Source organism: Asterias amurensis, chromosome 18, assembly GCF_032118995.1.
Source record: "Asterias amurensis chromosome 18, ASM3211899v1".
Classification (NCBI taxonomy): domain Eukaryota; kingdom Metazoa; phylum Echinodermata; class Asteroidea; order Forcipulatida; family Asteriidae; genus Asterias; species Asterias amurensis.
The window spans coordinates 2,948,139-2,972,129 of NC_092665.1; the positions used below are offsets into that span (position 1 = coordinate 2,948,139).

At 39.2% G+C, this 23,991-nt stretch overlaps 1 protein-coding gene across 2 annotated transcripts in view; it reads left to right on the forward strand.

The window, feature by feature from the left end:
- Nucleotides 1–23,991, forward strand: part of LOC139950619 (uncharacterized) — an 83,773-nt gene that overhangs the window by 37,375 nt on the left and 22,407 nt on the right. For both annotated transcript variants that reach the window (XM_071949388.1, XM_071949389.1), the window contains one exon: nucleotides 15,397–15,676. In XM_071949388.1, coding sequence (XP_071805489.1) covers nucleotides 15,604–15,676 — 73 coding nt within the window. In that variant the 5' untranslated portion in view covers nucleotides 15,397–15,603. The remainder of the gene's footprint in view (nucleotides 1–15,396; nucleotides 15,677–23,991) is intronic.

Consider the following 23,991-nt stretch of genomic DNA (forward strand, 5'->3'; position numbering starts at 1 on the left):
TCAAGTTTGTTCAATATTTTCCAAGTCAATTTCTCTTTTCATTGCAATTTTAAAGTGACTCGTTATGATTGGTGATCTCTCTTGTTTCGCCATTATTTTGTCAATGTATCTGGAAATTTACAACTAACTCAAGTGAATGTAATTTATAATTTATTATTAAAATTTATACTGGGTAGCCTATTGTATGTATGAATGTAAAATAATTCAGAATTAACGTGTGTTTCCATAACTCAAAGAAATAGCTATGGTTTGGAATAACCGAAAAGAGACTAGTAAAATCACAAAAAGTTAAATGCAATCGTGTGTAATTAATCAGCAATAATAACAGAAAACGTTCTTGACTTGTACAAGCTGTTTGGTTTTCCTTAGACTTTATGGACAATAAGTCATTTGATGGGGGCATCTCGTCTACAGGTCAAAGAATGTATTTGGCCCATGATGTGTGTTTCGCGTGTATTGTGCGCTTTCCATTGAGCAAGTTCGGGTGAGTGGCTAGGGACTTGACCAGAAACTGTGACGTGGCTCTCAAAATGAACATATCGACCATGCTCCAACGGTTCGATGTAGTCAACCTCCCTGTGCTCCATGGTTTCTGGTTAGTCTAGTCGGTCTAGTTGCCAACAGAACTTGCTCATTGTTTCATGGCAGTTTGATGACGTCATTGCCAAAAGGTCCAATGGTGATATATATTTATTTATGAGTCGTACCGACGTACCGGTCTTAATTTCTCAATGTACTTCAGCCAAGATGTTCGAGTCAGTGTTGAAGATATCTCACTAAACTAAAAGAGAACTAGTTTGAACTTTAACCAAGAAGTAATTTCATTCCACCACACAAAGAGAAACAGACAAGCATTAACTTTCTCGCACCAATTTATTCCACCTGTACACAGCCCCTGCGTTTCACCGTGAGCGTCCTCTCAGCCGAAACTCGTTCCCGCCAATTTTAATAGAGCCAGCTGACAAATCCCTTATCGCTGTATTAAAGACACTGTTCACCTTTGGTAATTGTCAAAGACCAGTATCCTCACTTGGTGTATCCCGAAATACACATAAAATAACAAATTTTGAAAAAATGTGGCCTCAACTGGTTATCGATGTTGCAAGAGAATAATATAAGAAAAACACCCTTGTTGCATTACTCTGTGCGCTTTCAGATGCATATTAAAAGGTTTGTCGGAGCTGGGGGGTTTTATTCTTGGAGTGAGAAATGATCTCTTTCTTAAAAACTCCGTTACTTCAGAGGGAGCCATTTCTCACGTTGCTTTATACCATCAACAGCTCCCCATTGCTCGTAATACCAAGTTTTCATGCTAACGATTATTTGGAGTAATTACCAATAGTGTCCAGTGCCTTTAAGGTGCATATTCCTGTCGACGACCTGAAACGGCGATTTCAGCGCGATTTGAGCGCAATTACAGAGGGGCTCCGGCGCTCCGATTGCCCCATCGGGCTCCTTTACTGTCATCGTTGCTGTCAAAATTAGCACTCTGGGCACTTCGGTGAGTAATTCCAATCGGCTATACACAGAAGCTGAGTTCAAATCCTTTTGGTCTAGTTTCTAACATGAATCGGTGATGAAAATGGATGAGGGAGACCTCGTTTTGTGTTTTCCTTTTATCCAAGAAGAGGAACAAATGGTAACACAATCCGGTGATGTAGTTCAGCGCTTGATCCTGCCGAACGTTGTCCCCATTTTGGAGCTCCGTTTTGTGATACGAGTTATTTGAGTCTGACCCACTGCTGCCGATGCAAGTATTTTGGAACAATAACTTGTAACAACTGAAGCCCGAAACAAATCATTTAATTTTATGGACGATTGAGTGAAATTCAGCAGAATAGATACATTGGCGTAAACAGCAAGCATTTTTATGTTGTTCCTTATAGACTTGGGTAATTGGGTTTGAGCTCAGCAAGCTTCCTAACTTTTCTATACGCTGCCAAGAAGTTTGGTACAAAACACTGTCGTGCCAAATGTGAAATAGTGTGGTACCTTTGTTGTTGTTTTTTATAAACCGTGTATTGTGAACATGGGAACCAGACAGTGGCTCAATATTTCGTCACCAGAGACAAACAGCGAAACCAGGACATGGAAACAGATTAAATCTAAAAACAAATTAATCCTTCTGATGTAAATCTATAAATATATTGATAAAACATCCTTTAAACTATGGATTGTCATGAACGGCCACATTACCGATCGGTGTAGCAAATTTGTTTTCTGTATACATCAAACTTGCCTCTGTCGTAGTGCTTTTCAATGGGGATTTTTTGTCTTAATCGAAAAAGAAGAAAAAAGGAATCCTTAAAACAAAACAGTTTTTAGGATGGTAGTTCTTTACTTCATGAAACAAAAATGCCAATGGTGTAGCCTGCCAGAATCTTGGTACTTTTTTATATCCAAACGCAAATTCCTCACGACGGAAATTAAAATAACGACCGGCGACAAGTTGCTGGAACCACCCGGCCCAGCTGGTCTTAAACACACGTCCCCAATCACTACTTACAACCTTAATTTCTAGTTCAAAACACTCTAAGTTGCAGCTGCCATAACAATAAAATGTGCGTTGACATCCGTGACGAGTTGTGACATGTAGGTCGACGGATAGAAACGTAAATACTATATTCCAATTGAATTAACTATGAGCAAGTTCGAGTGTGCACTATGGTTAACTAAAGGTTGACTATTTTGACTCAAACCCAGACTGGTCGACCATTGGTTGACTACCGTTGTCAACCATTTGGAACCGGCCTCATGACCAAGGTTTCTTCACTGGTCCCAATAGCATGTTCCATGCTAACATGTGTAAAGCGCAAAGGGGAACCAGTGACACTATAGCGAAAAGGCGGATATGCTTCCAAACGACTCGTTCGAGTGAGTGCGCCACAGCGCATGCGTGTACGTTGCTGGTCACTGGTCGACTAAATTGTGCGCACTCGAACTTGCTCTATGTTGAAGATTGGGTCAGCCTTACGCCATGCCTAAATTCCCGTGTTCAATTCACATATTCCGGGTCATATGACCCAAAATGAGTCGGGCAACTCGAGCGACATTTACATCGACGAGAATGACTTATTTCAATGACGTCATTTCTGACTGATCTGCCACTGCTTTTCTACGTTCTTGTCGCCTACATTCATCAAGTTGAAATTGAAGCTCTTGAATACTAGAATTTAGAATTTCATACCGTGTTTCATTTGAGTAGTTGTTTTGTTGTAACTTCGTCATTCAATTTTTGCTTCAAGGGGAAAAAATCTACGGTTTTATTCTTCCGGGCGAAGCTAAATTAAAAGAATGTCGCGCTCAGACGAGTGGTGAAACGAGAGCCTTTTTTCTTTCCTTTTTCTCTCTCTTTTTTCCTCTCTCTTTCTTTCTTAATTAGGCGGATAGGCCAGCTCATGGGATATGAAATTACGTCTCGATTGCAGCAAAACTTAATTGCTTTATCGCGATATTCAACGTCATTTTTAATTTGAAAACAAAAACGCAAAGGAAGACATTTTGTTACGACTTGCTTGGTGGAGAGGTAATTAGCACGCTTCGGTGTTGGACTTCTGTCGCCTCTTGCTTATTACGAAACGTGCAATCGATCTTCACCAAAAGCAACTTAAAACTGTCAAATTTTAATTAGTAGTGCTGAGGACAAATCTCTGATTTTTTTTTTTACGAATTTTATTGATGTTTTCGCTCTATTTAGCCATACTCGATCACAATATATATCTTAATTTTGTTTTATAATGACCGAAGCAGCACGCGTAAATTTCAAGCTAGAGCCATTGACGCCACACTGAAGGGAGGCTGGTGCCTTGATTAGCCCGGGGTCCACTTACATCGCAAATGCGGGTGAACTATGACTATGAGATTCGTGAAACTTTTGACCAGTTTTGTTTCCTGGAGAGAGTGGATAAATCATTGAAATCGCACTTTTACTATCCATACCAAAATGTAGTGAAGTGTACATTATCTTGATTCAAAGACAGTAAACGTTGAAGTATTGATGGTGGTACATGGCGTCTTATCCTTGACATAAAGAGTCACGAGCCACAAAAACATTGCGGCAGTTTTTGATCTTGTCTTGATCCACATAATGTAAGGGGCACCAAGGCAATGCCGTTTAGGCAATTGCTTGGGGCACGTATGTAATGACCAGGGACACGTAGGCATTTCGTTGCCTCCGTGAAGCATCAATTTTGATTTTCAACCAAAAGCTGTACTTTATTTTGGTTCAACAGAATGTAAGGGGCACCCATGCAATGAGGTATAGGCAATCGCTTGGGGTACGTATGTAATGACCAGGGACACGTAGCCCCCGTGAAGCATCTGTTCGGATTTTCTATCAACAAGCTGTACTTTTATTTGGTTCAACAGAATGTAAGGGACTAATGTAAAAGCGCATTGATACGGTTTATTGTGAAATGCACTATACAAGAATTTGTTATTATTAAGGGGCATCAAGGCGTTGACGTATAGGCAATCGCTTGGGGGCACGTATGTAATGACCAGGGACACGTAGACTCCGTGAAGCACCAACTCTCATTTTCTATCAGACGCTGTACTTTGTTTTGATTCAAGGTATTGAGCAGCCACTTCACGTTCATTCCCAATTAACTTTCACATCTTGGCTTTCAAGAAGGCAAAGTGTATGTTTCTTCAGTTTTGTCAACATATCCATTCCCGCGCATATTCCACGATCTGTTCACGTCATTGTGCTGTAAGATTTCGTTACTCCTGGAATTTTTTAAAAGCTTTTTTGTTAGAACTAGAAATGAACTTTGGTTATTTTGAGGAGGCAGCATATCGTTAGAGCAAAGGGTGTCTAACTGGCGTTGATAGTAATTTGCTCTTCATGTAGTACCCATGGTGTGACGTATAGCTGTCTGGTCCATTTTGATATCTAATAATAGACACAGAGGTCAAAAGTTGAATTAGAGATATTTCACCCTACAGGCTATTACATTTGATTGCACATAGAGAACCTTTTGTGTTTTGAGTTAAGTTTAAAAAAATGAACTGAACACGGTATAACGTGAGTCTGATCTGGGGTTATAATTGGTTCAAGTTATGCACTCCACGAATGTACTTATTGGCGCCCATATTAACTTATTATCAACTAATTTGTTGTGTAGGCATATTTGTTTGGTTTTTTTTGGTTTGTTTGGTTGGTTGATTAAATGTTTGTTAACATTAGTATTACCATTTTTATATCATTATTTTTTATTCACTAAATTTATTGTGAATGTATATTTATATAACATATATAACCTCTAAAGAGGTCCAGTTTGGATCGAAAACTAAGGCCATTTACCCTACTCATTTTAATATATAAAACCTTATACAAACTTGAATACTTGTGTTTGTTTATTTTCGTTTGTAACTCTCTTTTGTGTGAGTGTTGGCTTTTAGAAGAGCCGGTTTGTTCTCAAGAGCCCACACTCACTCAAAAGAGATTTACACATGGTTGTACCCGCAAGTTTACTATTTATTTATAGTTTCTTCCTATTTCTCCACACCAAGCTGGGGTGCTGATAAAATGAATAAGTATTAGCTTCATGTTGTTTTGAAAAAAAAAATCCTAAATGTGTTGTTTACCATATTGCATTTACCATTGATATCTTTAGCCAGTACCATGGTTCCTCCATCGTCGTTTCCTTTCTAAGAACTCGACGAGACCTATACCCGCGGCCATAATATCGTAATGGCAATTTATTCCCAAAGCTTTTCAGTGCGATTGTTTATGCGAGAGATGCTGTTATGATAAATCCTTTTGTATACATTTATACGGCATGATATTTCCTTTTTGGAGCTTTGTTTCGCTGGGTTGTATTGAATTCCGTGTAGAATAACTCTCTCAGCCAAACACGCATGGATGGATGCTCCTCTGAGAGAATTGAAGGAATAATGGTGAACATAGGCAGGACTGTATGCTTCGTTTTTGAAAGGGCAAGGGCACCAACGCATTTTCTCCTTGGTAAAGGGCACCCTATGCGGACATTTTAAATTTCTACTGGTCGCATTTCAAGGGCCCCAAGGCAATGACCACGGAGGCAATTGCGTTTTGTTGTCTCCGTGTAGTTTGATATGTGCGAGGCAGGCCAAAGTGTTGGAAATTCACATTTATTGTACTGGATATTTTCAAGAGAGCTTCAAACTCTCCCTGATTCTGCTGAAGGTTTCCTGAAATGTGTTATTATTATTACATACTGGTATTAAGGAAACCAAGGATGGTTTATGAGTGAACATGATCATACAGTTTATTAAGGGTGCTTGCTATGTAAACCCAGAAACGCCGGGGTTAACCCCTACTCTTCCAAGATAAGTGTTCTTGGTTCTTTTACATTCACTAGAGTAGTGCACATGACCTACAGCTTAATTTCCCATCGGAAGGACAAAGAAATTATGGTCAATCTTGCTCAAGGATACACGCGTCATAACTGGGACTCGAACCCACACTCTGCTGATCAGAAACACCTGAGCAAAGGTCGATCGGCTTCGACACGCAAACACTAAACGAATCGTTGCACGCTCCGGTTATGCCAACCTTGTCCCTATTCTGTTGAAAATAATGTTAAATATCTGCCCGATTGTTGTGCATTTCTGCTTCGAGGGTTGCGTGTTGGCGACCCTGACTAGAGAGTATTTGTAAAATAAATACCATAATTATTTTTTTCATAGTTTGTACGTGCCAGTGTGCGTTCGCCGTTATATTTCATATCTGGGCTCAATTTCATAAAGCCTCTTAGCACAAAAACTTGCTAAGCACATAAAAGTGTTGCTTAGGGGAAACATGTTGCCATCAAAAATTACATTTAGTTTGCATTACTGTGGCTGGTGCCCCACTAAAATTTCATCAGCAAAGAAATTTGTCAAGCAGTATTTTCTGCTCAACAGCTTTATGAAATTGTGTCCTGGTGTCTTGGTTCAGCATTCGATGTACCACTGTTTTTATCCAGTCAATTTACGGTGATTTTACTGATAGCATGTGCTCAAAATTATTAATGTCATAAAATGAACACATCCAAGGCTATGTCTTTAATCTTAGAAAGCAAACTAAAATTCACGATCGCAGTTTCATTTTTAAGAAACTGTCGTAGATGTTCCCCCATATCAGTTTCATGGCGACGCTAAACTTGGCCCAAACCGAAAGTGAAGCATGGAACATTAATTTAATTGCTTTTGTATCAGAAGGTTATAGTTTTCCATCTCATGTCTCGTTTATAATGCACCGTCGTAATACATTGCAGTCATTTTATCCGACAGCATGTGCTTAAAACACTTGCTTTCATATCTCAAAGAAGTAACTGATACAACTGTCTCCATCATCAACAGCCAGGGGCCAGTTTCATAGAGCTGCTTAAGCAAAAAAGAAAATAGCTCGCTTATTTTACACATGTTACTGGCCAAAATTCCATGCGATATACATTGCTTGTGACTGGTATTTAGCTGTTGTTTACTTTAGCATAACAATTGAGTGGAGTCTTGGCCGGTAATCTGATTTTACGAAGCAAGGATTTTTTTGCTTAAGCACAATTTTGTGCTTAAGCAGCTCTATGAAATTGGGCCCAGGCTATAGAAATTTAGTGTCGATCCTGTATACCGTGCATTTTGTGCTAAAACGTTTCATGTTGAAATCAGACCCAAACAATCGAAATGTTAAAACCAAACGCGTACCAAAAGAAATTATTGCATGGGCGATGAGGTCATGGCTGCGAAAGATTTCTGTAAATCTATAATAAAAAATAAAATAAAACAATTTAAAAAAACGAGGAGGGAGTATAAGAATTACACATTTAGAAACAAAAACGCATGTAACTTGAATCTTTAAAAAATGTACATGGATATTTTGTTATTTTATCCTTCTTGTTTTATGAGTTTGTTTTTTTGCCAGGTTCCTATTCCAGGTTCCTCGTGAAACTCCTGCATTTTTATGTTAATAAACTTGTATATCCCATTTGTTTAAAACTGATAACCCCTTTCTAAGAAATTAAAATTAAATTCACATTCATCCTCTCGATTCATCGTAGATGTTTATTTTGCAGAAAAGAAACTGTCGTAGACGTTCCCCCGTATGGGTTTGACGGTGTCGTTGGGTCTATAGAACGTTAAGCATGGAACATTAATCTGATTGCTTTTATCCCATGAGGTTACTGTAACTTGTTAAGTGATTAGATATCTTTGCCAGGGGACTCTTTGAAGAAGTAAATTCTCTACTAGCCACATTTCTTGTTTTTCCCCTCACAAAAACCCTTGCAGTCGTTAGTCACGATCGTATTCAAGCTTTCCCCGTAGATGTGTAAACACTCAATGCATCTCAGTTCTACAATTGGGTTATTTGCCGGCATAATGTCACAAGAGGGCGCCCGGTTACACACATTTGCATAATCAATGCTGCTTAATCGGTGCGGTTACCTCCCTCTGGACGCAATAAGTGAATCCCTATGGTGGGTAAATGTTGACATTACGCATTGAAATTTGATTGATTTAAAACAACGGTTCAAGCTGGAACATACAAGCAGCTAAAGAAAACAGGAAAGTGCGTCCACGTGGTTTGTTGGTCCTGCGGGGAAAATGTGCCACATCTTGAAATAATTATAGAGTATACATCTCTGCGGTCTGAGACTCCCGTTCGTTCACTCAGATAGAATGCATTTTGTGTATATTTAGACTTGTTCTGAGTGCTTTTAGTCAAATGTGGAATAGACTTGTACTAGGCGCTTAAAGTTAAATTGACTTACGTGTACACCACCTTACGGTTCCGGTTTTTGTTGTTAAATTTTTCCCTTTTCTACAGAATTCCCCTGTGGTGTCGAACTTGAACAAATATTTTCCCAGTGGGGTCCATTGTTCCATCGTGTAAAATATCCCACAAGGGCGCTACCGTGTAGCTCATACTCGCACTTTGGTATTTTGCCTTAAGCAAAGTGATTCATAATCTGAAGTGTAGTTCCATGTGCAACACCCTCCACATTAGAGATGTAGACGCTAATTTCACATGCACACCTCTGAGTGATCCGTTAAGTCAATATTTGTTGACAGTGGGACATTCCATAATACTTTCACAGCGTAAGATTTTACTGCTCTTCCTTCTTTCCTCTCGAGCTGTGCTACAGCTTGTTGTTCGATTGATTAGTTTGCCTAAAAAAATAAGTTTAATAATTTGGGTTGATCTACCGTTCACAATTGACATAACGATTTTTGTACACAAATGATGCTAGCAGAGTTGTTTCCTGCCCACACTCCTATCTAAATCACCATCCCCTGTTAATTCACACTCCCTCTCGGATGTGTGGCATGGTCCAGCTTAGGCTGTTGTCATATGCGTTGGTCAGTGTGTACGATGTGGATAAGACAATGTAAATATTCATTGACGATATAGCTCAGTTTTCTCTTACCCCAAATTAGTATCTTATTACATACATTTTCTATGCACCGGTCACGAGCTTGGTGTCAGTGTCAGGCCTATTGGGTTTTAGTCTCCCATGCAGTCTGGGACCTTGACGTCTTGATATGGGTGTTCGTCTCAGTCTACGGGCTATCGACGACAATTGCTCTGTTTCTCAGTGTGGGACCCTGACGTCTTTGTATAGTTGTTGGTCTCAGTCTACGAGCGCCCAACAACAACATTGCTCTATTTCTCAGTCTGGGACCTTGACGTCTTAATATAGTTGTTGGTCTCGGTCTACGTGCTCTAAACAGCAACATTGCTCTATTTCTCAGTCTGGGACCTCGACGTCTTAATATCGGTGTTGGTCTTAGTCTACGGGCTCTCAACAGCAACATTGCTCTATTTCTCAGTCTGGGACCTTGACGTCTTAATATCGGTGTTGGTCTTAGTCTACGAGCTATCGGCGACAACATTGCTCTATTTCTCAGTCTGGGACCTTGACGTCTGGATTTCAGTGTTGGTCTCAGTCTGCACAAGTTCACGATGACATAATTGCTCTTTTTCTCTTCCCCGCACCAACTTTCCCTCGAATTTTCTGTGTGATCGTTTCGAAATTGTGTTGGTCTCGTGTCTTTAATATGTTATGATCAGTCAGGCCAATATGGCTGGAGGGTATAAAGTATGTTTACAATGAACCAGTCCAAATAGGATGAAAGTTACTCAACCTTTAATGGCGCATTTTTCAATTCCATTATAGAATATATAAGATCGTTAGATGGATTTCATCGCAGCGTTAGCCAATAATGGCCAAAATCTCTATCACTATCTGTTTAAGATAGTCACTTATATATTCCTTTCGGAGCGATGGCGTGCCGCGATAACTTCAATATTTGCAAGTCAATAAAAACTCCACTGATAGGAAAGTGAAGATATTGTTACTCGCACAGCAAACAGCCGTAGAGAGAGAAGGTCATCGCGATTTTTGATGGAACACCCAGGGCATTTCAAATTTATGGTTACCATGAGAACGCCATTAAGACGTTGAAGGATTGCGCCAACCTTATCCAGGATAATTTGGATTGTAAAATTAGTTTTCTGGAACGGGAGTTTAATCTGATTTCGGGATAGATATCGAATCAATAAGAACCTTCAGATTATGTGGTAACTGGACTTCGTTGCTACTTAGTCGATGAGATCCACGCATCGTAATTGAATTAAAATTCTTAAATGAAACAAAATGGCATTAAATGCTCTGCTGCTGGGTATATGAATTAAATATATGGACTTTACATCGGTTTACTCGACATATTTTATTGAAAAAAGTGCGCCTCGAAATTAAAACACTACCAGTGGTATACCTTATTATCAACTCAACCAAGGTATTGCACCTTATCGTGCTTCAGCTACGCGTGTTGATGCAAACGATTACAAAATACTACCAGTGGTATACCTTATTATCAACTCAACCAAGTTATTGCACCTTACACCTTATCTTGCTTCAGCTACGCGTGTTGATGCAAACGATTAAAAAAGTACTACCAGTGGTGTACCTTATTATCAACTCAAAGCAAGTTCTTGTACCTTATCTTGCTTTAGCTTTGTAACGCATGTTTTACAAACATTTATCAAACACTATTAGTGCTGTACCTTTAGCAATTCAAGGCAAGCTCGTGTACCTAATCTTGCTTCAGCTATATTACACAAGGCTTTTACATACAATTAGTGCTGTACATTATCTTGATTCAGCTATATTACACAATGCTTTTTACATACAATTAGTGCTGTACCTTATCTTGATTCAGCAATATTACACAATGCTTTTACATACAATTAGTGTTGTACATTATCTTGATTCAGCTACATTACACAACGCTTTTACATTAGTGTTGTACCTTATCTTGATTCAGCTATATTACACATGCTTTTAACAAACATTTATAAAAAATACTTCGTGCTGTACCTTATATCAACTCAAACCATTTTGTTGTACATTGTATTGATTCAAAGAGAGTAAGAACTCGAAGAACTCGAGTTATAACTTATAAGGCAGTACTGCCATGCTGTAAGCTACTTCATAAATACATGTAATGTGATCATAACATCGGATGCAGCAATAGTTTGCAAAACGCAACACCTATCTTTATAGAAAAAAATATAAACAAGTATCTCTCGCAGCTTGCCGCTCAACAGCCAAACACTTTTTAACCCTGTTGAGTTTTGATTGTGTTATGAAGGAGTCTGATCAAATTTGCGGTGTTTCAGATCCTTATCGATCCATCGTAAAAATCTTGGTCAGGCAGCGCTAATAATATTCCCAGGGGAGCGCATAGCCTACCAGTTTAGTATTCCAACTCCTATTCCTTCTTAAAGGTAGTGGACACTATTGGTAATTACTCAAAATAATTATGAGCATAAAATCTTACTTCGTAAAGAGTAATGGGGAGCTGTTGGTAGTATAAAACATTCTGAGAAACGGCTCCCTCTGAAGCAACGTAGTTTTCGAGAAAGAAGCAATTTTTCCACGAATTTGATTTCGAGACCTCAAAATAAGATTTTGGGCTCTCGAAATCAAGCAACTGAAAGCACACAACTTCATGTGACAAGGGTGTTTTTTTTTCGTCCATTATTTTTATCGCATTTCGACGACCAATATTGAGCTCACATTTTCACAGATTTGTTATTTTAGGCATATGTTGAGATACGCCAAGTGAGAAGACTGGTCTTTGACAATTACCGAAGGTGTCCAGTGCCTTTAACTGCACTGAAAGGTGGAACAGTAAACATGTCTTATGAGCCGGATTGATTTTTGTGTACGGCCTCGACCCAGTTCCATAATTTGTTGTTTTTTATAAACCAACATGTTGCTTATGTTTCACGAAACAGACCACCATCCAAAATGCCATGTGTGTGTATTGATTTGACTTGTCCCCTGCATATTGATTGGTGATTATCAAAATATCAGAATAAGTACAAGCTATTGCCTGTTTAAGTACAATATTGTGTAATAAGTACAAGACTGATAATTTCCAATAGCGTCTTATACTCCAAAACAAACATCCTGGACGGAGTTTACCTGAATCCATGTCCGTGGGCTAAAAAACATTATTTGGGTCAGTATAAACCAGAAATGTGTTTCAAAGTGACACAGAAAATGGTCAAAATGACGCAGAACAATCATATGTTTAACCTTTTATGTGGTCAGCGTGACCCGCAAATTGGTCAGGTCCACCTAGGACCCGGATCATTTTTGACCCGGGAGTATTAACTTATTTACAGCTTAAACTGTTTTGCCATCTTGTCGCTTTTATAACGAACGCGTTGTGTCATGTATTATGTTCATCTGTGTCCTTTTGTCTGTTTGTCTGTCTGTGTGGTTGTCTTGTTTTCTTGTCTGTCTGGCTGTTTTTTACAAGCTCACGCTTACCAAAATGGCCCTGTACTCTATTTATTTATTTATGTTTACTGTTTCTTAAAGATGTTTTGGTTTACTCCGTATTACATGTAACTGTCGTTATTCTTGTATGATAGTGTGGAAATAAATGTATTCTTGAATTGAATTGCATACGAGAAGAAACGGGGCAATGTTGAAGATATAACAGTTCACTAATTTTTAACCTGTTTATCTTCCCCGATTTATGTATAATTTGTTTTATTTTCTATCTGTTCGTGTATTACCTTCAATGCATAAATACATTAAAAATGACCTCGGTGCAAAAGGGAAACCCCGCACAGGCCCACTAAATGGGGACACATGTTCACACAATAAAACCGAAAGACAGGGACAAGCACAAGTACAGGCAAACAACTATAAATACTATAAAAAATAAAAATAACCCATGAAATCTTTTTATAGCAAATCTTTCGCACACATGCAATTTAGTTTCGCTCGAAGGTATTTCATGCATTTTCCCCAATGCATAAATGCAGCCCAAGAACAAACAGCATCACATTGTTTTTACGTAGACTCCCGCCCCCTCACTGTCTCACCCTCTTAGCACATTCATTAATTAAACACTTACAGGCAAAAACACATTAATTTCAGTGCGCCCCCGTCGTATAATGTTGGTTCCGTTTCCAAAGCTACATGTCATATTGTTTTACCATGTCCCGTCACGATGCGAGCTCTAATGTCCAAGCCAAACAGACATTACAACATCAGTAGTTATTTAACTCACGCTGTGTAAATACAATACAGGCTGGGGCAAATAGTTCCACATAGAAGCAGCGTATCTCGCGTCATTTTACGCTTGTCTTATAAAGGACACACTCCGGGTGATGCATTGCAAGCACGTCATTGGTGTAAAATGGCACCTATTAGCTGGTATGCATATGGGACTAGCCTCAAAACCAAATGGCCGATGCCTCATTGCTCGTGACGTCATGTACCAAGATACGTCAAAGCTAGGACTCTCTGCTGAGGCTGCCTCATTTTACGCTTGTTTTTAAGGCCACACTCCCGAGTGCTGCATTGCAAGCACGTCATTGGTAAAGACGGCACCTACGAGCTGGTAAGCATGTAACAATGCATTGCTGGCTGGAACCGGTACCAGCCTTAAGGGTCAAAGTTGAATATCCTTAAAACCGAGTGGCCGGTGCCTCATTACCATGCATGTACGGAGCTACGTCAAAGCAGAACTCTGGCCTGACCACGCTTGGTTTCCAGTTTGATGCACCATACGTGAAAAATCAACACTAATTAAATTCTGCCGAACTTGTTTTTATTTCATTTTTAATCTAATATAAATTCATAAGACGCCACCCTTATTCTGCGTTCCTTCTCTGTCCATGTTCAACTTAGATAAATGATAGATGACAACATTAGATATTTGTTAGACATTTGTTCGTTAAAAAATGGTAGCAAAAGCAAATCATGAAGCCTATGAACTTAAAGAGCACCAGTCTGAAGTCCTCCAAAATCCTCGTCATTGTCTGGTTGTGTAGGATAAAGGTACTACAAGCCAATACAATGGCTTTTCATTTGAACAGGCACATCAACCCTTTCACTAAATAACCAAAGGTTTGGGTGCTGAATTGCCGTATGGAGTGGGGTGCTTTTAGGACGCTGGGGAGGGGGGGGGGGTTCTGGTCAAATTTACTATACAGAGGGTTCGAAGTTTACCTTTAAAATCTCCAGCAAAACCGTCCTTGCCCGCGGGCCCGCAGAGAATAACTCCCCACCTTGAACCGTAAACTTGACCAATATCTGAAGGAACATCCCCATCACTTATTGACCTCCACTTGTCTCTTTAAGAAGTCGATAACTCCTTGAGGGTTGTAAGATATACCACAGGAAATAATTATGTTTGAGTTATTCATGATGTATCTCACTCATGAATAAATCATGTTGTTTCAGTGCAACACCTTTGACTGGAGCGGTAGCCTCATGAATTATTCATGGTTATATGAGCGTTCATTAATTATGCATGTCCGATTGATGACATCTGGCCAATAGTGCACGAACTCATCGACCGTCGTTGAATATTCATTAGGGATTATTGGGATTGGTTCATCGGGTCTTGATTATGCAAGAATTGGGGACATATTTGTGTTTATTTATAAATAATATGCTAACTTGCCAATACGGAAACATTGTGTGGATCATTTTAATATATTGATGTTTGAAATTTGTTTATTTAATTATTGCTAATATATGTTTCTGGCAATGCATCCAAGGAGGCCTCATGAGTTAACTTAATCACTGTGGCTCACACGACTAAGAAAACCCGTAAACAAAGGTGCTTGAATAACGCAAGTATATCTAAATAATGTCACCACCTTTTTGTTTTGTTTTGTTTTCTAATTCCCCCATATAGTTAAACTTTATTGTAAACCATCGTTTGTTAAAACATAAATTCATGTCATACAAACTCAAAAACAGTTTGTTTTTTGCAAAGGTTCAAACAAAAATATCTAGTTCAATCGTATGCAAACCCTCCAGCCAAATTGTTTCCGTACAAATAACCTTGATAAAAGATGTACCACATTAGTATCTCTTATTAAATTTCCCATTCCAGAATCCTCGAAACACTTCCCGTAGTACCCATCGCTAGCTGACTCAACGCATATACCATTACACACAGCCTTTGACCACTTAGACTGTGCATTGTAACAACGCGCCGTGATGTAAATCCTAATATGAGAGGGTGAGACTACGCCGTGCGTGTCATTTGGTCTCAGCTGAGGATGAGACAAGGTTGCCTGCTCCTACTCCGGAGGATAGGATGATACTCAAGATGATGCAGTGGATGTGGCTGATAATAGTCTGTATTGCTCATCTCCAAGATGCTTCCACTGGTGAGTAAATACCCTATAGTTCTTCTTTAGGTTAAAACAGTGACGGTGGTCTTTTGGGGCTCAAAATGGAGCCTTGTGTAACCCCCTCATAATTTGTGTTCATTGTGTTCTGGGAATATCCTTCGAGGATTTTTTCCTCTGGTAGTATGTGGCCGGCTGGTGACAGTCTGTATTACTCATCTCGAAGTTGCTTCAACTTGTGAGTAAAACACCCTTGTTCTTCTTTAGTTTCAAACAGTAACGGTGGTCTTTTGGGGCTCAAAATGGAGCCTTGTGTAACGCCCTCATAATGTGTGTTCATTGTGTTCTGGGAATATCCTTTGAGGATGTTTTTCCTCTGGTAGTATGTGGCTGCTGACAGTCTGTTTTGCTCATATCCAAGTTGCTTCCACTGGTGAGTTTCACATCCCAGTTCTTCTTATGGTTTCAAACATTTACGGTGGTAATTTTTGGGCTCAATAGTATGGTGTCTTCGTTGTTTTTATGGGAATTTCAGGAATGTCTTGGAGGATTTCTTCCTCTGGTGAGTTTTTTTTTCTTCTTCTTTTTTCTTTTTTCTTTTTCGAACACTATTGTTTTTGTTAATTATACTGCACGGTGGTCATTTTGGGCTCAAAATGGAGCACTGTGTAACCCCACCTAAATGTGTCCTGATTTGTTCTGAGAATCTCAGGAATTTCTTAGAGGATTTCTGCGTCCGGTGAGTTTGACACCCTGGTTCTTCTTTAGTTTCAAACACCACTTATTGTGTTATACTGCACGGTGGATGGTCATTGGTTCTCGGTATGTTGCACTCTTTCCAAAACATGAAATATTCCTTTTTTACTTCAAAGCTGCTTGGGCAGTATCCGAATTGTCGGCTATTAGGCTATGGCTATGACAGTTTGTAGGGGAGTTACTATGGTCGTCCTTTACATCAAAGCATGATGACGTAGCGATTCAGCTGTATCCATAGCGATAGCCATAGCCTTTGAGAGATTTGTCACCGAGTCTTTACCCATCGCCCGCGCCGTCATTACGACTGGAATGACGGCGTCGGTAGACAAGACAATCCGGTGGATTTCGCTTTCCCCTAGTTTTTGGTCAATAGAGAAGCTGTGCTGATTGATGAAGTGGCATAGATAATCTGTTAATGCATGAATCCTGACAGGCCTTAATGGAATGTTTAATCATGTCCGGGTTTTTTTTTCTCTCTCAACTGTTCTAGAAATGTTGCAGTCTGGAGTATTAGGGCGTGAAGTTTCACGGTTCGGGTTGTCAAGTTGTGCTATATGGGCCCGTTCTATTTCTAAAAGCGAAAACTTATGTTGTGGGACTTCAAAGTTTGCAAATTGCTTTTCTTCTCTGTGTATTGTTATGGTGGATTGTTACTGGAATTGCTGTACGATGCATATGTAGGACCCACTCTAAACAAAACAAAGGTTTTATATCTTAGCGATTGTCTTTATCACTGGTACTAAATTTTAGATGCAATTGAAATTAATTCAGTGATTCTGACTAATTGAATTAAATTTATTAAATTTAATACCGATTGACCATTACCGAAAATCCTGCAATGAGTATAGGCATTGTCTTGTTTTTAGGCACATTCGCGCTTACAATATTGCACACTGAGACGGTTCGTCTAAAACACATTTTTCTAGAAACTCGAATTCAAAAAAATAGTATTAGTTTTCTGAAAACACATTTGGCATCTTTCCATTAAAAAATCAATTAACGCACTCAAAAGTATTGTCTTAGCGAATGATACTATGTGTAAATTTAATTACATACGTCCAGCAACAAATGATTAATTAAGTGACAGAGATTGTGCTAGAAGTTCAAATCTGCATTATCGGCTGACTGCAGTTGTGACGTCACGATAGAAGGTTTGAAGGACGGACGGGGCGGAAACGTGGGGGCGGTTTGCCAATGAAAGGAAACAAAATCGATTATTTTAATTTGGACTCTCTTTCATTGAAGGACAGATAATATATCTTTGATCTGAAATCATTGTCTATTTTTCGGTGTACGACATCAGAACTAATCGGTTTGACTAAATCGTAGAATCGATTAGATGTATTCGACTGTTTAGCTGAAGATCAAGAGTTCTTCACCAAAGTCATATACATATCAGTCGATTCTCGTATTCCAGTTCTTCGTCAAATATATTCTCGGTTACAAGTAAATCAATGTGTTATATTTAGGACTGTATTTAAAAAATTACAATTATTGGAAAGTTATCATCGCTTTGTTTTAATAACTTGACTTCAAAAGTGGTTCCATCTTCCTTGTTAGAGTCTGTGTTTTAAGCTTTGAGCATGGAGGGTTAATTATACGTACACAAATTTGTTTCTCAACTGTTCGATTGACACATTGTTGTTCCCTTATCTCGATTTCGCGAACCGTTTGCGGTCAAGTACACAGACAAACTTGCACAACAAAAATGTTGCTTAGGAAGCACCTAGACTTGACTCAAGTCCCAAATCCCGCGCCATCCCACGGAAACTAGTGTTTTGTGCCATCCCACGGAAACTAGTGTTTTGTGATGCTCTGCATTCCCCAACCTGACGGAGGGCGCGCACTGTACTGTGTATGCTACGTGTTGTTTTATAAGTTGGGGTGATATGCTTAGGGACCTCTCACACGACAATGGGACTTGAATCAAGTCTAGGTAGCACCATGAGTAAATCTCTTTTGAGTATAGTGTTGGTTCTGAGAAGAACCGGTGGTTGACAACTGAACGTTTCGATCAGTATGATCTGATCTTGCTGTGTTCGAAATCAATTTCTATAAAACTCGCCAGTGCTTTATTTTTGTCTTGAATTGTTTATTATCAAATAAGTCGAGTGTATGCATATAAGAAGATTGCTTTCAGTTCAAAATCGATGCTTCCTCGACGAAAAACATTGAAGTCGATTTGGTATCATCCAATGGGAGACTTTGGAACGCTAGGTGGCAGCAGACTTACCAGGTAAAATCCATTGTTCTCGGTTATGTGCGCACGCTCAGAACTACGTAAACAATGGAAATTTACCTCGTAAGTCTGCTGCCACCTAGCGTCCCAAAAGTCTCCCATTGCTCGGGACATATAGCTATCAGAAGGTTACGGGTTCAAAATCTTGATGGCTATAAGCAATGTACATGTCAATATTCTACACGACACCACAAAGCCAATTACGGGTAAAATGGGTCGTCCGGTTTAGGCTACCGTTATTAATTTAGTCGTGCTGCTCATTACCATTGACGTTAAAGGCACTGGACACTATTGGTAAATGTCAAAGACCAGTCTTCTCACTTGGCGTGTGCGTTTAGATGGTAGATTTCGAGACCTCAAATTCTAAATATGATGTCTCGAAATCAAATTCATGGAAAATTGCTTCTTTTTTTGAAAACTTTGTAACTTCAGAGGGAGCCGTTTCCCAAAATGTTTAATACTATCGACCTCTCCCCATTTCTCGTTACCAAGTATGGTTTTATGCTAATCATTATTTTGAGTAATTACCAATTGTGTCCACTGTCCACTGCCTTAAAGACACAATGTTCGCTTCCAGCCCCTGAGCATGGCGAGGTAGCACTTCAAACTCGCGAGCAGATTTTGTTTACGTGAAGGAAGAAGAATGTTTTTACAAATTGGACTGACTTTTGCTGCCAACAACATTTTTTTATCGTCAGGAGACTGACTAGTGCCTATTAGATAAGAAAACATACTAATCACCGTAACTCCATGATTAATTATAATTAGCTCAATTTGTGTAGAGTTCCGGTCTTGAGGGTTCTGAGGGCACAATAATAAAACATGCCCCCATATCTTCGTCTATGACTGCGGGCCAATAATGCTAACAAAGGCCCGCCGTAATTAAAAATTAATGCCCTCGCTAGAGCGTTCATGCTTTATGTCATAAGAAAGATATCATCATTGCGAGGAGAAAACGAGAAAGAAACTATTTTAAAGGCACTGGGCACTATTGGTAATTACTCTAAATAATTGGTAGCATCAAAACTTACTTGGTAACGAGCAATGGAGAGCTGTTGACAGTAGACCTATAAAACATTGTGAGAAACGGCACCCTTTTGTTTATGAGAAAGGGGTAATTTCTCACTCGAAAGGCCTGAAGCCTTTGTAAAGGCATCTGAAAGCACACACAAACTTGTAGTAACAAGGGTGTTTTTTAATTTCATTATTTTCTTGCAACTTCGATGACCAGTTGAGCCAAAATGTTTACAGATTTGTTATTCTGTTACAGAAAATACCAAAGGTGTCCGGTGCCTTTAAAGTTAACCTTTTCTGATGTCCTTGCCCGAGTTCTGTGAACGGTTGAACTATGAAGCAATCGAACTCCTGGTCGTTAATATTCTAGACATGGTCCCAAAATCATTAGAGATTCTTGAGCTTGCTTAAACACTTTCTGCTGAGTAGAAATATTATTGGCACAGATGGTGCATGTGGCGTGGTAATTTGGCGTGTAACCTTTACTCTGGTAAGCATGGTGCTGTTAGGCACTGGACACTATTGGTAATTACTGAAAATAATTGTTAGCATAACAACTTTTGGTAACGAGTAATGGGGAGAGGTTAATGGTATAAAATCTTGTGAGAAACAGCTCCCTCTGAAGTAAACGTAGTTTTCGAGAAAGAAGTAATTTTAAACGAATTTGATTTCGAGACCTCAGATTTAGATTTTGAGGTCCCGCTGAAAGCACACAACTTCGTGTAGCAAGGTTTTTTCCCCATGTTTATCTCGCAACTTCGACGACCAATTGAGTTCAAATTTTCTCAGGTTTATTATGTTATGCATATTATGTTGAGATACAAGTGAGAATAATGGTCTTTGACAATTACCAATAGTGTCCAGTGCCTTTAAGTGGCTCTATGGAATTTGTCCCAGATTTGGATTATAGAGGGAAAACAAAATATAGGTTCGACTGTTTTCGGAATGAAGCTGTTTACATTTTATAGAGCAGCCAATTTCATGCCCTGCTCACCGAGGAATTCTGCTCTTAGTCCAATTCTCTTATATCATGTAAGCACACAAACTTACCCCACTCTCATAAGCAGAGTTTTCTGCTAAACAGCTTAACAACGAAATTAAGCCCATTGCCATTACTCTCCACTTACAGATTTAGCACAAACTTTTAGCGAAGAATGCTTTAATGAAGACGTGAAAACACAAGCGCACATTAAAAAATCCTGTGGTCGACTTCACAAAGAGTTAGGATTAAGTCCTAAAGGACTAGTGCTTGGAGATATTGAAAAACTAAGGCTGGTCCTGAGTTAGGACGAGTAAATCGTCCTAAACTCGAGATGAGACTAGTCTTTTGTGAATACGCATACATTAATAGAGCGCACATTCTTCTTCCACCGTAATCACCGATTTCTCGCTAACGTTGGCCGAGTCGTGACATTAGACCCACCCCTCACCGATGCCTTCAACTTACACACATAATTTACCTTTAAACGAAGAAATCTTCCCTCGTTTTTCTACTCGAAAACATTCGAAATTGGATAAACGCATTCGACCCGTGCCCCCACGTTCTATACCGGGTATCCATGTCACCACATTCCAATTATCAGTTCGGAAATCCCTGAATTACTCGACAAACAAAACTAATGAAGCCAATAGAGGGCCTTGCATGACTGCCCTTGAACAAACCACTCGAGCGTAAAACGTAATTTCGCAGCCGCGCTGCAGTTTTTCCCTCATCGCACGTGATTTATCAGATGCCTCTGAAATTCTCCCCGCGTTAAAGGGAAGAATACATCTTCGTTTTTTGGAAGAGTAGAAGAAGACGGGCAGAGTAAAATTATCGCAACGTCGAGCAGAAAAACCGGCTCTTCCCCAGCAGCCACCATACTCACGAAAGAGATGTTTGCATGGGTGTCACCGCAAACCCATACTTATTAGTACAGTATTGTATCATCCTCTATCCCTAGTTTCAATAAACACTAATCTGTGCGAAATTCATCAGATTGTATGAACAGATATCCAGAATAGTGTGGTAGTAATTAATAAGGGGGTTTTATACACAACGGGCAAGTTCAAATTCATGCATGTTGCAACCTATACAAGAGCATCAGTAATTACAAAATGGTCTTAAAATTTAACCTTTCTCGACTTGGACATTATTTTGAGACCAGCAGCATATTATAAACCACGATGTTCATTGGGGCACATAGGCACGTGTGTAGCTTTTGAATGGAACAGGGCAGGTGTTTTTCCATTTTTAATTTACATGTTTCTTGATTTTGAGACGATTGCAGGCCATGGTTCGTTTTTGGAAATTCAATGGAACGTTTTCTCCTTGAAACATTCAAAGGGCACCGGGGCAACTTGACCAGTGGCGGCAGAGGCAGTTGCCTCGGTGAAGTATCAGACCAGGATTGGTTGTGGTTTAAATTGTTAAACAGTTAGCTTTCTAGTATGAGCTTAATAGCAACATCTGTTCTTTATAGGATTTCATGAAATACATGGTGAGGTACAAGTCAGAACCACCCCAACTCATTGAGAGATACTCATTACATGCTGCTGCCGCAAACTTGTCCATGTGTATACATGTTTCTACTTGCTGTGTTGGTTACGTTGTCTCCAACTATAGACTTGGACTTTGTCTTTAACTTAACGGCAAGCTCATGTGACCCCATGAATACAAACGTGGTTCGTTGGTGACAGCCTTGTGCATATGAGATTCGGTGAGCCAGACCCTTGTGCTTGGAATATATTTTCATACAGTGCCCGAGGAACCAAACTCAATCCTAATAATTTTATTTACATTTCAGATGGATCAGTTTTTCAAGGTCACGGATGTTATTGTTCATAACTCTGTTATTTTCACATTGAGTGGTGCGGAAATTTCACATACGTTTAACTCTGAATAATAATACTTCAAAATATTCAAATTAAAAATCTAATTTACATTTCAGAGGTATCCCAGTTCTCGGGATCACGTGTGTATTGTATTGTTATTGTTCATATGTTTCTTAATTTCACATTGAATGGTGTGGAGCATTTACATGCAACTTAGGTTTAGTTCTTAATAATAATATATAAAAAAAAAAAAAAAAAAAAAAAAAAAACATTATTTACATTTCAGATGGATCAGTTTCCAATGCCACATGTTTGTTATTGTTATTGTTCATATTTCTGCTATTTTCACATTGACTGGTTCAGAGCACCCAGCACATGCAATTCGTCTTGGGTTTTATTTTTAATAATACTATTTTTAAAGATTCAAATTCAAAATTTCATTTATATTTCCCGAGTTCACAGATTGTTGTATTTTGTTGCTAACGTTTGTGTTTCTGTTATTGTCACATTGAATGGTGCGGAGCACTCGCTTGCAATTCCCCTGGGGTTTAATTCTTAAGAATAATTATTTTAAAAGCATTTGAGTTGAAGGACCACCACGATGATGATTTATCTGAGAAATTATGCAAATTAAAATGATCTTCTTCAAGATCGGGATAAATGGCACCCGGAAACATGTGATTGATGGGAAAGCTGACACTACAGATGTAAATACTCGTTAGTGTTATTTATAATTACGTTCTTGCGAACACCTGCGTTCGGTTAACACTATACCTGCGTGTCTTGTTTTAATAATATAAATGTATTGCCAGATGAAAGAAACCAACAGTCCGGGCCCAATTTCATGGCTCTGCTTACCGTAAGCGGTTGATGAAGCAGGGAATTATGTGCTTAAGGCAAGCGTATTTCAAGGGTTAGTGGGGAATTTTGGCTTCTGCGCGTATACGTACTACTCCACAATACATGCTTATAAGGCTAGCGCAAAAAGTTCGGCGCTTGCAAGTAAGCTGGGAATCGTGATCGTAAGCGCAGAGTTCAGCGGGAAGCAGAGCCATGAAATTTGGCCCAGATATGTTTTGCCCAAATTAAATATTAGAAGTCCTTTGAAGGTTGCAGGTACTCGGCATGGTACTGGGTTTGTCAGATTCAAGTCTAGTGTTTTGTAAGCTTTTGGAAAAGACAATCTTGATGACGACCATCTGATCGAAACGTCGAGTCGGTACACAACTGGTTCTCTTCAGAACCACCACCACTATACAAAAAGAAATGTGGTAGGATCGTTTACAGCAATGAAAGGTCTCAAATGATGTAATACCCAGAAAGTGAACTGTTTACTCTTTTTAATTAATTATTATTGTCCAGTTGACGGGGGAAATGTTGGATACCAGAAACTATATTAGCGGGGAGGCATAAATCGACTACGACATGATAAATTGGATCAAAACACGGGACCCGGATTAAAGATAATCCAATCACTTTGAAACTGACCTTATATTATTATCCCGTTATTTAAATACGTATTTAACCCTTT